The following is a 15,804-nucleotide window of genomic DNA, read 5'->3' on the forward strand; positions in this document are numbered from 1 at the left end:
ATTTTATAGAAAAGGTAATCTCAGAATTGAAATAAGTATAAAAAACTGATCAAGGTGACAGTTTTATTATTAATGCACTGAAAATAAGAAAATAGGTCTAAGAACAGCGTCATGATCATTCGTATGCCAGTAGGGTTGTAAAGCTTCGCTCTGAGCATTATCCTTCTTGTCTTTCTTCCTGCCCCCCCCCCCTGTCTCGCTCTTTATCGCAATGTTGTTCAACTGGCTGTTTTTGCTGTCTTACAGTACCTACAGCTTGTACAAGCAGCATTCACCTCCACTACAGTTAAGAGGAAGAGTGGAAGATGGTGCCTCTATCATTATTTTTATTTTCCTCCCATTTGCTTCAAGTGTTTGTGTTGAATTTTCATGTTATATGAAAAAGATACAAAATTTAGACGCCTTTTTTATATGTTGAATACAAAGGAACAAACTTCAAACTGCACGCAGAACCAATCACCAAGGCTGTGGCACCTTAAGGTCTGGTTGTAGTTTAGTCGTGTTCCAGCTTTGCAGTTTTATTTAAATGGTGTATGGTGGCAGTTGACAATCAGAGGTTACCCTCCCACTGCAATTTATTTATTAGTTTTGAAATACATTTCCTTCTGTAAAGTTTTGGTTCCTTTGTTTCTGAGCATGATTTCTTGCCTACTATGGTTTCGAAATATGAATATGTATGCACTCAAGCTGCGTTTAAACCTTTGTTGGATATCAAAGTGTAATGCAAAGTCAACATAAAACGTTTGCAGAGGGCTCAAGTGATGCAATGTTCTTCAAAAGAAATGACACTTTGCCGCAGATGCTAATGTTCTAGAGGCAACTCTTCTGCAAAAACAGAGCTGCATAGATATACAAGCCAGGTGGATATGAACGAATTACCTGAAAACAATCAGCTGTTGTGAAATTTTAGCTTTTAACACGAGAGCATTATTGTACCCCCTTGTTGAAATGAAATGTCCAGCGTCGGCGGCATTGGCGACTATTTAAAGCCTCGCAGCTGCTCACAAAAGAAATCTACGAAGAGTCCCTACAAAAGCAACCTAGGGGCAGGTGGCGCACTTAGGTCATGTGACCTTGTGGCAACATCAAAACCTGTAACAACCGGATTGTGAGCAAGCTGCTCAACGTTGCAGGCGGCAGTTAAGTTAGTGATTGGACGTGAGAGGTTGCTCGGGAAGGGCAACCTGTGTCGCATAAGCCCCACTGGTGGCAGCACGTGCCATCGCAGGGCAGTGGTGCATCTCTGAACCACTGCATCACTGTGCCAGGAGTGGTATGAGGACTTCCCAGTGTTCTTCCCAGCGAATGAGCAATTCCGCATGTACGGGCGTTAACCTATTTACGCTATCGCGTCAGAATTTTTAGATGGAGCGTACGTGCCTCCTCCAATTTTTTTTCCCCTTACGGCGCGGTATGGGTGTCCAGCGAGAATTGTGACAGGCGTCCTTTCCTTTCCTCAGAAAAAAATATTTTTGTTTTCCTTGGCTTACGGCGTGGTTAGAGTGTTCACCAAGATATGTTTCCTTTCCTTAAATTGTCCGGGCAAGAGGTCGCACCCACAGTACCCACAGCGCCCTCGGGCATTACAGCGGGGGGGGGGGGGGGGGGCAAAGATGCAAGAAAATAACACAGGTAACGCAACATCTCGTGCACATCAGCAACATCATCAACACATCGTGAATATGCTTCACGGGAACACTTTAAAACAGACGCACACGCGCTGACAACACACACAAATATTAGTATTCTATCAAAAAAGGAATACAGATTTTGAAAATACCTCGTTTGAGTGTATTGACACGATATGGGATGGAAGCTTGTTTCATTCACCTATAGTTTTGGGAAAAAAATGACATTTTGAAAGCTTGAGTTTTACAGTGTATTTCTTTAATCTTATTTGCATGGTCTAGTCTCAATGACGCGTAATCAGACTTGTATAAATAACTATCTGGATCTATACCTGTGCGAGAGTAAAATATGTTGTGAAAAAGTCTCAGTCTAAGATATTCCCTACGTTTCTATAGTGATGTCCAGCCAAGGCTTTTTTTTCCTGTTGAAACACTGAAATTACTAGTATAATTTGAAAAACAAAAACAAAAGGAATAGCTACGTTTTGGATTCCTTCTAAGCGGTTTACATCGCATGCCACTCATGGATCCCACACAGCTCAGGCGTATTAAAGAACAGACCGCACATTTGATTTCTACAATGACACCTTGGCCTGGAGTGGTAACTTCCTTGCATTTCTGCGCAGGAAGCCTAGAACTCGGCGAGCTTTTATTGTGATGTGATCAATGTGTCGGCTCCAAGAAAGAACAATGGTGAAATATACACCAAGGTTCTTGTGGTCGTGAACAGATAATAGGTTGGTTGATTTGATAGTGTCTCTGAAGTCATGAGGTGTTCTTTTCCTCGAAAACACATATGAACGGTTTTTTCAGGTTGATAAACATGCGCCACTTGGTGCACCATTGACTTATTTTGTTGAGGTAGCTCTGTTGAACACTACAGTCGTTGATCGTATGAATAACTCTGTACAAAACACAATCGTCAGCAAAGAATCTGATTTGAGATGAAATACCAGAACACATGTCATTTATGTAGATGAGGATTAAAAGCCCTATGACCCTATGACTGACCCTTGAGGCACGCCAGATGACACATCAACTTCGTGGGATGTTTTTCCGTTAAGCACCATTTTTTGTCTTCTTAAATTTACATACTCCTTGATCCTGTTCTCTACCATTTTACATTTCTAATTTCTCTACCAATAAGAGTGAGGGACAACATCAAGAGCCTTCTTAAAATCTAGAAACAGTCAACAGAGAAACCCCTATCCATAGCTCCTGCCAAATCATGGGTCAATTCAAGCAACTGTGTTGTAGAGATAAAACCACTACGAAATCCATGCTGCTGGGGATTAAGAAGAGAGTGCGCATTAATGTGACTCATAACATTAGTGAAGACCACGTTCTCATGGATATTACATGAAACGCTGGCAAGGGAAAGAGGCCGGTAATTTAAAACACTACTTCGCGGTCCTCCTTTATGCGCAGGGACAACATTGGCAAGTCTCCAGTCATCCGGTAAGGAGGTTTCTTGTAAAGATCTTGTGAAGATGACGTACAGATAACTGGATACTTCACGTGGGCATAAAGAAGTCAAAGCCGGTGACAATTAAACCATCAGGCCCAGCTGCCTTAGTTGAGTTCAGCGTTTTAAGAGCGGTCTCTATTCCTCGGGGGTCGATTATGATATCGTTCATGGTCCCACCGACTTCTGCAGCGGATCGTAACAGGGTGTTGTTCCTTTTAATACGAGGAATGTACTCAGAACTAAAAATGAGATCAAGCACTCTGCTTTTTCGACGTCATCACGTATAGTAGAGGCGTCGTTATCGATGGCCGGTATTGATAACACGTCTTTATTGTCCATTTTGAACAATTGCCACAGTTCTTTAGGTCTTTTTTGTAAACGCAGATGGAGCGTGTAAAAGAATTTATCTTTAAGTTCTTTTAATGCTGCTTTCATATCTTCAGTTATTTGCTTGAGCTTTTCTTTAAGCTTCAAAGAGGGGCTTTTCTTATAGGCAGCGTAAATGTGCGCTCTCTGTCTGGCCTTGCGTTTCGAGCCTCGCGAGCACCATGGCTTACTTGTGCTTTGTCGTGCGGTCATAACCCATGATTGTACATAACGTTCACGCATCTCGAGCATCTTGTTTTCGAAAATTTCCCACAGCTCTTCCATATTAATAAATTCAGCCTGTGTCTCAAATACATTGAAATAGGAATCGAGGGCTGGCGACATATCATTCACTCGTGCTTTTTGATAGCTATAGATACGCCGCGTACCACCATTGGTAGGTCTTACATACGGCAGATTCATATCGCACACCACAGCTTGGTGGTCACCGATGCCCGGTAACACTACTGTTGACCGTGCTAACTCTGGCGAATTAGTGAAAAGCGAATGTGAAATATTAGCTCCTCTTGTAGGCTCCAGGACTAGCTGCGTTAGGTGAAAATGGCGACAGATCTTAAACATTGCTTTGCTAGACTGCCTGAAAGCACTAGAACTGGGGTCATCCAATGACCAATCGATTTCCGGAAGGTTGAAATCTCCGTCTATAAACAGATAATCGGTGTTCACCAATTATATGGTATTGGAAAGGTATCCTAGGGTATAAACTTTACTTCCTGAGGGGCGATAGGACGAACATACCGATAATGACTTGCCGTTCTTCAATGCAATCTCTTCCCACAGCATCTCAGTTTCACTGCCCTCTATTAAAATTTCTCCACAGCACAATATCATATCAACTAAAATAAACACTCCACCCCGAAACGATTTCTGTCCTTATGGTAGCAAGGAAAATCCTTCGGAAACACTTCATCATCCGCAACGTCGGCATCGAGCCCGGATTCAGATCCAAGAACAACCGTTGACCTAGACATATCCACGAGACTAGCAGATTCATCACTTTTATTTCGAACACTTCTGCAATTCACAATAAGAAAAGAAAGAGCCGACTCATCCGTTACCAGACCCTGTTAAAATGCTTGTACAACTGTATCCAGGGATTCCCCATAAATGAACTTCACCTTATTTATATAGAGGCTAGTAAACCTGAGGTTTACTTTGTCAGTCTCGACTTTATTAGCTTTAGCGTAATCTCAGAGTTGTTTCCGCTCATTCCGCACATTTTCTGAAAAGTACTCCAGAGATACTTATATCTGTGCCTTTTAATTTCTTTGCACTTGATACCACTGCCTGCTTGTCCTTGAACGAGAGGAACTTGACTATAATTGGCCGCCTTTTATTCGGACTGTACCTTCCAAGACGATGAGCTCTCCCAATTGGGACCTTTTCCCATTGTAGCTTTTTCTGACAAATGTCTATGGTATGCTCCTCAGCTTTTCCGTACGTTTCATGCTCGCCTTCATCTTTCGCCCCATAAAAAAATTAAATTGCACCTCCATCTTCGGTTTTCAACGTCATCAACTTTACCAATAAGTGACAGAAGCTGGGCCTTCTGTTCTTCGCAATTCTCCTTGCATTCTTTCACCTCGCTGCGCAAATCCTGAAGCTTAGCAAGCGATATTTCTAGATTAGTCATACGTTCATGGAGGTCCGACATGGAAGCCTTGCTTTCCGCTTGGTGTTTTTCAATAGCACACAGCTTTTTCTTCTTTTTCTTTTTCCGGTCTAAAACTTGTTTAAGAACAGTTTCGTCAGGACCCGGATGCACCTCGATGTCACCACATACAAGTAACAACAAAAAATAGAATGCGAAACGAAGTAACAACTTGTACTGAGAGAGCCTACGAAACACAAGTCGAGCGAGACAAGCTTGAGCTCTTGCACTCGCAAAAAGCACAGGGGCCGATACCGGCAGAATAAGAATGGAATGTGTGACGCACAGTGAATTCTGACTAACCTGCACAAAGAAGAGCGTTTGTGTAAGCGGCGGAGCCATAGCCGTGCCGGCATACCACGCCCTTAATGGGCGCCCTTTAACGCCCTTAAGCTTACGCGTCCTCCAAATTTTTGCGTCAACTGAAATAACCAATGCATTCCTACAATTCTTGGGTTTTGCGTCGACTTAGCATGAATTTTACGAGCGATACACGTACAGACCTAAAGCCAAATTGTTTTTGCGTACGCGTGTTTCTTATTGCACTGGGCGCTTGAAGTAATCTAAAATACAAGTGCTGGAAGAACATGACAATATCTGAATTCGTGTTCACGCAACATCAATTTACGAACAGATCTTGCACTCCTGTATTTTTCGAGCTCGCGCAGCGACGCTTAAAGTTCGGACACACACCGTACGCACGGGTAATTTCCGTTGATGTTTTCTAATTACTTACCGATCTTTACTTCAGCCCCTTAAACAGTTTCTTTTGAAAGCCTTTTAGTAGTCTTCCTGACTGCTGGACTGTGGTCACCACAACGTGACAGTTTGCATCAACTTTTGAAGGTTGGAAAAAAACGATAAAATATAAAATTTATTATTCGAATGAGTATTAGAGGAATAAATAACAAAATACACTCGTGGTCTTGCCCCCCCCCCCACCCCCCCAAGGAAAAGTTCCTGAGTCCCCGCACGGCGGGTTGGCGGCGGAGAATCGGAGAACGGCAACGTCGGCCAGGAGACGGCGATCGGTGGGAGCGGAAATGGTAACTAGGAGAAGAAGCATCCGGAGGCGGCTCGTGTGACGCAGGCGAGGAGGAAGGCGGAATGTCGTGCGTCGCGAAGGACGGTCGCGACTGGTGCACGAACGAGGCACGTAGACAGCGACTCCGCAGGCGTAGCGAATCACTGTGAGTCATACGTTGCACAAGAAATAAACCTTAAAACGCTAAATGCTTTTCGATCTCGAATTCAAAACGAAGACAGGAGCCGAATTTTTGAGAATAGTGATCCTGATAGCACTCATAACATGTTCATGGCAATGCTGATAAGTATATAGAAGGACTGTTTTAAGTTCAAAAAGGTTACGATGAATCGTAATATACGTAAGCCATGGCTCACCAATGAGTGCCTGGGAATGATCGAGAAGAAAATTGTTTTGTTTTCAGAATTTTTGCGAACGAGAAATTCAGCAGATTTCTCTACCTTCAAAAAGCACCGCAACTTTGTAACAAAATTTTTACGTAATGTTAAAAACAAATATTTTGAGAATATATTGTGTGCAAACAAATTTCGCAGCGATGTATTATGGCGTAAACTTAACCAACTTCTTAACCGGGGTATTCACCAAACGAATGAGTTAGAAATAATAGTAAATAGCAAGCGAGTTAAAGGCAGGGAGTTGGGAGACATATTCAGTGACTACTTTGTACATCTAGCCAAGAGCGTTTGTTCTAATCCTTCAACACAACATTTGGGTGATCAGAGTGTGAATAGCGTTGTTTTTATCCCAGCAACTCCAGAGGAGGTTCATTCGGTTTTCATGTCGCTTAGGAATAGCAAAGCACGTGATATAGACGGCCTCCAGATTAGGCCGATAAAATTTGTTCTAGATCTCTTGGTCCCAGCAATTACGCATTTAATTAATATTTTCCTCTCTACAGGAATCTTTCCCAAAACTGTGCAGTGCGCCAAAGTAACAGTTCTTTTTAAATCAGGGAATAAAAATGAGCTCTCGAACTATCGCCCCCTCTCGGTTCTGCCTATCATATCAAAAGGACTAGAAAAATTATTTGTAGACGTGTCACTGCGTTCTGCGAAAAATATTCCATTATATCACCACAGCAGTTCGGATTCCGTAAAAGGAATGTCAACTGAGTTGGCTCAGCTCACTCAAAAAGAATTAATATTGAATGGTTTCGAGGAGAAGAAATTAACCCTAGGCTTATTTGTAGACTTTTCGAAAGCTTTCGACTGTATTGACCACTCCATATTGTTCACTAAATTGTAGCACTATGGATTTCGCGGCGTTCCTCTGATACATTTAAAATCATACTTACAGCATCGGAAACAGAGCGTTGCCATTGGTGAAGAGCTTTCATCTGTGCAAGGCTTAACAGCGGGGGTCCCGCAAGGTAGTATTTTAGCGCCGGTATTGTTTAACTTATATGCAAACGATATAATTAACATCAGTGACAGCGTACATGTCATAGTTTAAGCAGATGCCACAAGTATATTTCTACAGTCAGATAATGTCGTACAACTTGGGCATTTAGCCAATAATACGCTCGCATTGTTTTCTGATGAAAGTGCGACTAATTCGCTAAAAATTAATACATAAAAAATAAAGGCCGTTTTATTTGCACCATCACAAACGCCTGTAAACTTTGACATAAACTTACACCTAGGAAATGATAGGCTAGACCTTGTCAAAGAGATAAAAACATTGGGAGTAATCTTTAATGAACACTTAATCTGGGATGCTCATGTAGACCGGGTAAGTACAAGCCTCGCGAAGACTTGCGGTATACTATCTCTACTTCGCTACACTATTCCTACAAGGATTAAGGTTTTATTGTATAACGCCCTATTCTTTCCTCATCTAAATTATTGCAGCCTTATATGGGGAACAACATCCCAAAGGAACTTTCACAAACTATTTCTTATGCAAAAAAGAGCTATCCGTCACATCGCAAACGTTTCGTACGACGCCCACACAAGCGAATTATTTCCACTTCTTGATATTCTTCCAGTCAAGCATATATACGAATTCAACCTTTTGCTAAAATACAAACACAGCTTGAAAAATTCTCTCAACTACTTTCTCACACTGTGCGACTTGACAAAAACATCGCAACTTTCCTACGACATCAGACACAGAAAGAGTTGGACGCTGCCATTTTCTAGAACTAACCAAGGGTGCTAGAGGATAGCAAATCGTCTTCCAAAACTGTTAAATAATTTAAAGGATGTAAATTTAGATATAAAGAATATCTCAAGAAAAGACGAAAAAATATCTCATTTCTAGAACAGATCCCGCAACTTAGCCTAGCAATGAATTAACTTCCGGTCCTCAATGACAATTTGTAGCGATTGGATCGATAATTTCTGTGTCCTTCGTCTAGTGGTGGTTTTATTTGGTTTCCCTTACATTTCATTGTATGAAGTCTTATGTAAATTTGTTTATTTTTTCTGTTTTGAGGTTACAGCAAAATGAACAAGAAGCGTTTTTATTATGTGTATTATGGTAACATGAGATGCCAAGTACTTGAGTAGCATTGCAGTGTGTAAAATATGCGCCAATGTATATCCAATAGTGTTATTTGTTGTCTTATTGTTTGTAATATGTGAGCTGGATGGTGTCCAATGAGAATGTCTACAACATATGTATAAGTGATCTCTGCTTTTAATCCAGACATCTTTGATTGTTTAATGAGAAGCTGTATGTTAGCGCCCTTCAACCTGTCAAATATAACGGCAGCAACCTTCGTCAAGCTGCTAATCAGCAGATTTTTGTTGCTTGCCCTCGCATTTTTGTACTCGTGTAAAAAATGCGAAATAAATTGAATTGAATTGAAATTGAATTGAAATAGGTGGGTTGTCTTGCGTGCGCCAGGGGTTGAGAGGCTGCGGCTGAGATCGTAGGCGGGCAACAGGACGATAAGTTGGAGTTCCAAGTTGCTGGGGTTCTAACTGGTGGCGAGGAGGCCTGTAGACAGGAGCAGCAGGTGAGGGCCGCAGTCGCCCCACAGCACCAGCGTACGTTAGAGGAGCAGTAATCAGTCGCAGTTGAGGAGGAGGAGAAGAAGGAGCATGAGGAGGCAGTACCTCGGACACCTGCTCCTGCATGACGCGCTGGAGTTAGGGAGTGAGCGGCGGCGCAGGCGTAGGAGGGCAGGTAGACAAGCACAGCTGGCGGGCGACTTCCTCACAGACAATCTGCTGAATGTGCTGGAGGAGCGACCGGTGGTCCATCAGCGTCCCCAGGAAGAGCAAAGCTGGAAATTGCCTCCTGAAAGCCGGCACGGCGGGGGGAAAGGCGTTGTTTGCGCAGCTCATAGAAGCTTTGGCAGTAGCTGATGACATCGGACATACACTGGGGATTCTTGGCGACGAGCATCTGGAAGGCATCATCCTCAATGCCTTTCAAAATTTTTCTGATCTTGTCCGCCTTGTTCATGAAGCGTTGATGCACTTGCAAAGGTCGACGACATCTTCTAAGTAGCTTGTAAAGTTTTACGCCACTTTGTTGTGCCCGACTGCTCAAGCGTTGCTCGGCACAGGAGCTTACACACATCGGGGGGACCAAAGACCTCTGTCAGGCAAGATTTAAGATCCGTCCAGCTGGAGACGTCAGCCTCGTGGTTGCAGAACCACAGATTGCAACGTCGCTCAAATAAAATATAACAATGGTGAGCTTGACGCTGTGGCCAACTTTTTATACGCTCTCACGCGTTCATAGGAGGCCAACCACTCCTCCACATCCGTGTCATCCGCACCGCTGAAGATGGCTGGGTCGCGCTGCCGCGCTGCGTCGGAACAGATGACAGCCGAGGGAAGCGGTGATGCAGGTTGGGTTTTTATCGGACTAAGCCTGAGTCTGTTACACTGTGACCACAAAGCCAATTTTTCGAGCAAGTCATTACACCCTATTACAAGTTTATTTTAATCAGCCCCAGATTACAGAATGTTGCTCTCATTTGGCATAGATAATAAATTGAGCCTTTGAATCAATGATTACAATGTCATTAATATATACTTTAAATAAAAAGGGTCCTAAAACACTGCCTTGAGGCACTCCGGCTTTGATTGGTGGAAAAGAGGTCTGGTGATTACTAATATGCACGCACTGGCTTCTGACGCGTCAATAAGAAGATCGTATGAGATTAAGGGGTGTACCTTGTATTCCGTGTAGATGTAATTTGTGTAAAAGAATGTCATGGCTGAGGGAGTCAAACGCCTTAGAAAAGTCCATGAATAGGCCGAGGGTGATAAGCTTATCTTCTATATTTTGCAGGATGTTTTCTTTCAGTGTTAGCAAAGCATTTTCAGCAGATCTCCCCTTTCTAAATCTATACTGCGCGTCAGAAAAAAGCTTCAACTTATAAAAAAAATGTGCTAATCTAGATGACAGTATTTTTTCTACCCCTTTCGAAAACATCAGTATTACTAATATTGGATGTAATTCTTAACATCATTTCGGTCGCCACCTTTGTGTATAAGTGTTACCCTTGATTTGTTCATTTGCATAGAAAACTCACCATACTCAATGATCAAATTGGAAATGTATGTGAGAACAGGAACAATAAACTGTGAAACATGATTTATGGGTTTTATTTGCAAATTATTAATGTGAAGAGCTCTGCTATTGTTAAGTTGCATAAATGTTCAAGGTACTTCTTCCTCGGTTACTGCGTGACAAACAAAAGTGTTAACTGGACTGTTGATTGAAGGTGCTGTAAATAGCAGACTGCCACCTGACGTGATGCTATCGACAAATGTTTTATTGAAGTGATCAACCAGTTCTTGGCCAGGAAGCTCACGGTTATTGAATAATATCTTATCAGGCATGGTATTTTGGTTTGACCACCTAAGACTCTGTTGATCACTTTGAAGTCCAGAGCACGCACGAGCTGTTGTTGTTGTTGCCTCAGAAACGATGGCACATACCCACGGTGGGGGATTGACCAGAAGCACGAGCATCGGAACGGTCAGCTCTTGTCGACGTCTTCTCCTTAAGCGCCAGCTGGTGACGGCTCGGGAGCAGAGGCCTTTTTTACAAGATAAATATATGCATCTCCTTTGTATCGGGCCCGTGGGAAATGCCACCTTGTCCAAGTAAATAAATTGCGTATTTGTTTTATTTATTTTATAAGAGCCCGCCTCCTTTTTTGAACGTTGAACCTTGTTCTGTTCACTTTTCTTACCGAGCCCGCCATTCAACGTTTATGTTCATGTTGTAAGGTATATTATATTTCTGCGACCTTTGATGCAATTTCTACATTCTGCTTTAGAGCCACCAATCCTCCAAGCTAATCTTGCCCGTCTATACAGTTTATGTGTTAATTTTTCTTTCACTAGTCATAATATCTAAAGCTACTGGAAGGCTCAATATGCCTTTTCAGACATCAGGTAGTGTATAGATTTAGTCGCCCAGAAAATGTTTGAGGGTTTCCACACTGCTCCCGCATGCTACACAAATATCATCTCCCTGCTCACGCATGTTTCTACAGGATGTCCGAGCTAACTGTAGCCAGGGTTAATAAAAATGCCGATCGAGGCACTCTAAGACCATGTCCTAGACGACGCGACCAAATGCATCTTGCTGGCTATTGTGTGAAGCAAGTCACACTATTTTGTCATGGAGTGTCTTAGAAAGTATATTATTTTTGTATCTCCATGCCTGTGGAGAAGTTTGTGACGGCACATTTGGAGTCATTTCCCAACAAACACAAAACCACCTCAAAATCTCCCCAAAATAACCCATCTGGACATTGGAACCTCCACAGGAGGTGCTCATAGTTCCCGAACACATCCAAAAAACGTTCCCACAACTAGCAGTGTGTCGAAAAAGTTGTGCGTCCCACGGAAAGCCCCAAAAAGTTAGTGCTCGATTTCTCGGCTCTGGTTCCGTAAAATTACTCCTTCTTTTTCATGCAGCCGTCAGGCATCTAAGAGCCCGTATGTGTCAAATTTCGGGCACATACTTACGTCACAGGTGGTGTAATGCACCTGTCCACTTGTGTGAATGCGTGCTGGCTTGGCCGTTCTGCACTTTCCTGTTAACATGAAATGTCCTAGCATTTTAGAAACAAAGAAAGTATGAATTCAAAAAGTCGCCCGTTCCTGAACACATGGCAGCAATTAGCAGCGCCATACAGAAGTCAAGTTTACTAGATGTGCACTTTTCATTTGATTGAATACAAACAGCAGACGCATATATATGCACACTCAAAACACTTTATACGTAGCACTACGGTATCACCATGTAATAATGGACACTTTTTCTCTAGCTCTGAGGACTCTGAAAAAATGAAGCAAGCAAAACATAAAGCAGGCTGAAAGTTGATGCACATTGAGCAAGCATTCTAAAGGCTGCAAAAGCATATATGCAAACGCATGTAAAGAGTAACCAAAAGAGTGGCCAAAAGAGTGGCCAAAAGAAAAGACGAGATAGGCGTATACGCTGCAGATGCGCGGTTTCAGGTCACGGATTTTCGGCAAGTTGAAACCTCCTTCAGGCTTAGAGACTCACATGAGGCTCGGACCTAGCTTCAGCGACGTATTATCAAAACAGAAAAAAAAATGATAGGCATAATGTTAAGTGACAGGAAGAGGTCAGAGTGCCTCAGGGATCAAACACGGGTTAGTGACATCCTAGTCGAAATAAAGAGGAAGAATTGGGCTTGGGCAGGGTATGTAATGTAGAAGACAAGATAACCGCTGGTTTTTAAGGGTAACAGAGTGGATTCGAAGAGAAGGCAGGCGTAGCAGGAGGCGGCAAAAAGTTGGGCGAGCGGATGTGATTAAGAAGTTTGCAGGCAAAGGGTGGATGCAGCTGGCAAAGGACAGGGAAAGATATGGGTGAGGCCTTTGCCCTGCAGTCGGCGTAGTCAGACTGACGATGACGATGATTGCGAACCATACTGCCTATTAAGAAAATTTAAAAACTAGGCCCACCTTTGATATTGACGGCCTTCAACTGTAAGAGCCTCGCCATCTTTGCCGATAGCTGTCTAGACCTATTCTCTTGCTGAGAACACTAGTATAAAATGTTGAGGTCAACGGTTAAGTCGGAGTTCCTCACTAGTTCATGCACTAAAGTTGCGATCATTTAACAAAGATAACAATCTTCCGGCTCGTTCGCATTCCCATCTTCGTGGCAGTGCTCCCTGCGCTTTGATGTTCGCGATTGACAAACTGCAGCGCAACGAGTCACAGAATCAAGGACACGATAGCTCGTCAATCGTGCGGTTTCTTTTTCTACGGATTGCGTAGTCCTGACATAAGCGTACTGCCCACAAAGGGACGAGGACACAAGGAAGCAAGACACATGGAACACACGATGATGAATTGTCTCGGGCTTAGTTGCCGCTACTCCACAACATCGGGGCTTCCGCGCTCGGACCTACTAACCACCCCTGCCTAGGCGCCCTGCGACGGCCGTTAATACCGTGCGGCTCGCCATCTTCTCTAGGAGATCTTTTGAATTTCAGAGGCTGGCTACGGGGAACCCGCCGCGAGGTTCATGATGAAAAAATAGCGCGAAAAGAACACGAGGGACGGAAGGGGAACGACGCAGACAAGCGCTATCTGCGCTCGTCTGCGGTGTTCCCTTCCCTTCCCTCGTGTTCCTTTTGGGCTATTTTTTCATCATGAACGTTATCTAACTCACCCGACTTTCTGATTTGCCACCGCGTGGTCCTGGCTTCCCTGTAAACAGAAACCGCAGCGTCACTAGCCGGACGGCACTTCTCCACTTGCAGGAGGGAGATCGCACTGTATCTGAAAATCATTGTTTTTTTGGAGGGAAAGGAAATGGCGCAGTATCTGTCTCATATATCGTTGGACACCTGAACCGCGCCGTAAGGGAAGGGATAAAGGAGGGAGTGAAAGAAGAAAGGAAGAAAGAGGTGCCATAGTGGAGGGCTCCGGAATAATTTCGACCACGTGGGGATCTTTAACGTGCACTGACATCATACAGCACGCGGGTGCCTTAGCATTTTTCCTCCATAAAAACGCAGCCGCCGCGGCCGGGTTCGAACCCGGGAACTCCGGATCAGTAGTCGAGCGCCCTAACCACTGAGCCACCGCGGCGGGTCGAAAGGAAAATTGAAAATTGGGTTAGAAGAAAGGAAAAATTGGAGGTCGGGTAAGCTTCGCCGTTAGGCGTGGAACGCGAGAGCGTGTTGCAGCGCTGCCGAGGAGTCCACGCAACTCCTCCGTCGTTCGGCGCGACCTCGCCCGGATCCCTCCATTCCGGCGCCTCTTTCTCTCTTCCTTCTTTCATTCCCCCCATCCCTTCCCTGGCGGCGCTAAGCTGTTATGAACAGATACCACACTTTTATGTCGGAACGATCCTTAGAGTGATCAAAATTATTCCGGACACGCACTTCGGCACCCTTTATTTATTTCTGTGTTTACTCCATCCTCTATACCCGTTTCTCACTGCGCTGTTGACGTGTTCACCGAGAAGTGAGACAGCTACTGCGCCCTTTCTCTTCCCAAAAAACTTATTTGTTTGTTACGAAGTGAAAAGCGAACAATAACCTGAAAACTAAATGGAAGCCTTAAACCGAAAGTGGCCCGTGTGACGTGCTCGTAGCGCCTCTCTAAAGACCGTGGGCGCCATATGCCCGCTGTGCTGTTGCGATTACCGCGCTCCAAAACGTGCAGGAAGTAGGTTTAGCACTCCCGCAGACTTGAGAGCAGTCGTAACGGTCGTTATCGCGTACGTTTGGTACGACCGACGACGCGCGCATCCGGCGGTCGCGCATAGTGCCAGCAGCCAATCAGCCTCCGGCACGTGGGTGGGAGGCCGCCAGTGGCAGCACCGGCGGGAGTCGCTCTCGCCGCGCCTCCGTGACTCCGTGTGCTGCCGCTGACAGTGCCCGTGGCGTGGCCAGCTGTCCGCGTTGAATGTAGTACCAGTGGTACCGGCATATCTATCGAGTCGTCACTGCTAGCCGGCCACGTTTCTTTTGCACAGATTTTTAAACATGGCATTCGATGTCAGAAGGTATGTATGCGAACATTAATGACACTCCTCTTATCAATCATACTATGCCGCATTTTACCCACTTGAGCAAAACAATGCTTTATATGACCGTAACACTCCGGGCGCCGTGCTTGCGTGATCGAGAGCTCCCCACTCTCCTTGTTTAATACAGCGCCGATCACACCACCATTGCATTCCATTCCGTGGTCAATAAAAGTGCTGCGCTGGGACGAGTAGGACGTGGCGGCTGCGGCCTCCTTGAGGGAGCATCCGCCAAATTGCTTACGTGTACGCATATGCACTCTTTAGCAACACAGGACCGCATATCTTCACACCTGTCGCCAAGTGCGCTGGCAAAAAGGCTGGCTGCGGGGCGCATAATATGCCGGCGCCTTTCAAGCATAGTGGCGCAGTCCGGCGCCGACATTTAGCGATTGCAACCGGTATCCCTGTAGGCGTTACTTGCTTCTCACATTTACTTTATGGTATTGACATGTTGGGTGCAGGTTTGATATCTACCGCAAGATTACAAAAGACCTCACTCAGCCCACAGTAATTGGCGCTGTGATATCCATCCTCAGCTGCTTCTTCATCTACATCCTCTTCCTGTCCGAGTTCTTCTCGTACATGTCGCCTGAGCTGTAATTTCTGCCGCCGATTGCGCTTCGGCCAG

At 44.4% G+C, this 15,804-nt stretch overlaps 1 protein-coding gene and 1 non-coding gene across 4 annotated transcripts in view; one reads left to right on the plus strand and one right to left on the minus strand.

Annotated features, from left to right (window-relative positions):
* The window catches only part of LOC144133236 (endoplasmic reticulum-Golgi intermediate compartment protein 1-like), a 36,993-nt gene that overhangs the window by 4,212 nt on the left and 16,977 nt on the right, over window positions 1-15,804 (plus strand). For 2 of the 3 annotated variants that reach the window (XM_077666158.1, XM_077666149.1), the window contains one exon: window positions 6,086-6,324. In XM_077666158.1, the coding sequence (XP_077522284.1) occupies window positions 6,242-6,324 (83 nt within the window). In that variant the 5' untranslated portion in view covers window positions 6,086-6,241. Of the gene's footprint in view, window positions 1-6,085; window positions 6,325-15,448; window positions 15,773-15,804 lie in introns of those variants that run through there. The other variant, XM_077666162.1, reaches the window with a different exon arrangement.
* TRNAS-ACU (transfer RNA serine (anticodon ACU)) lies at window positions 14,159-14,230 on the minus strand. Its single transcript has one exon. It is a non-coding gene; the product is annotated as a tRNA-Ser (tRNA).

This window comes from Amblyomma americanum, chromosome 1, assembly GCF_052857255.1.
Source record: "Amblyomma americanum isolate KBUSLIRL-KWMA chromosome 1, ASM5285725v1, whole genome shotgun sequence".
In the NCBI taxonomy this organism is placed as follows: Eukaryota; Metazoa; Arthropoda; class Arachnida; order Ixodida; family Ixodidae; genus Amblyomma; species Amblyomma americanum.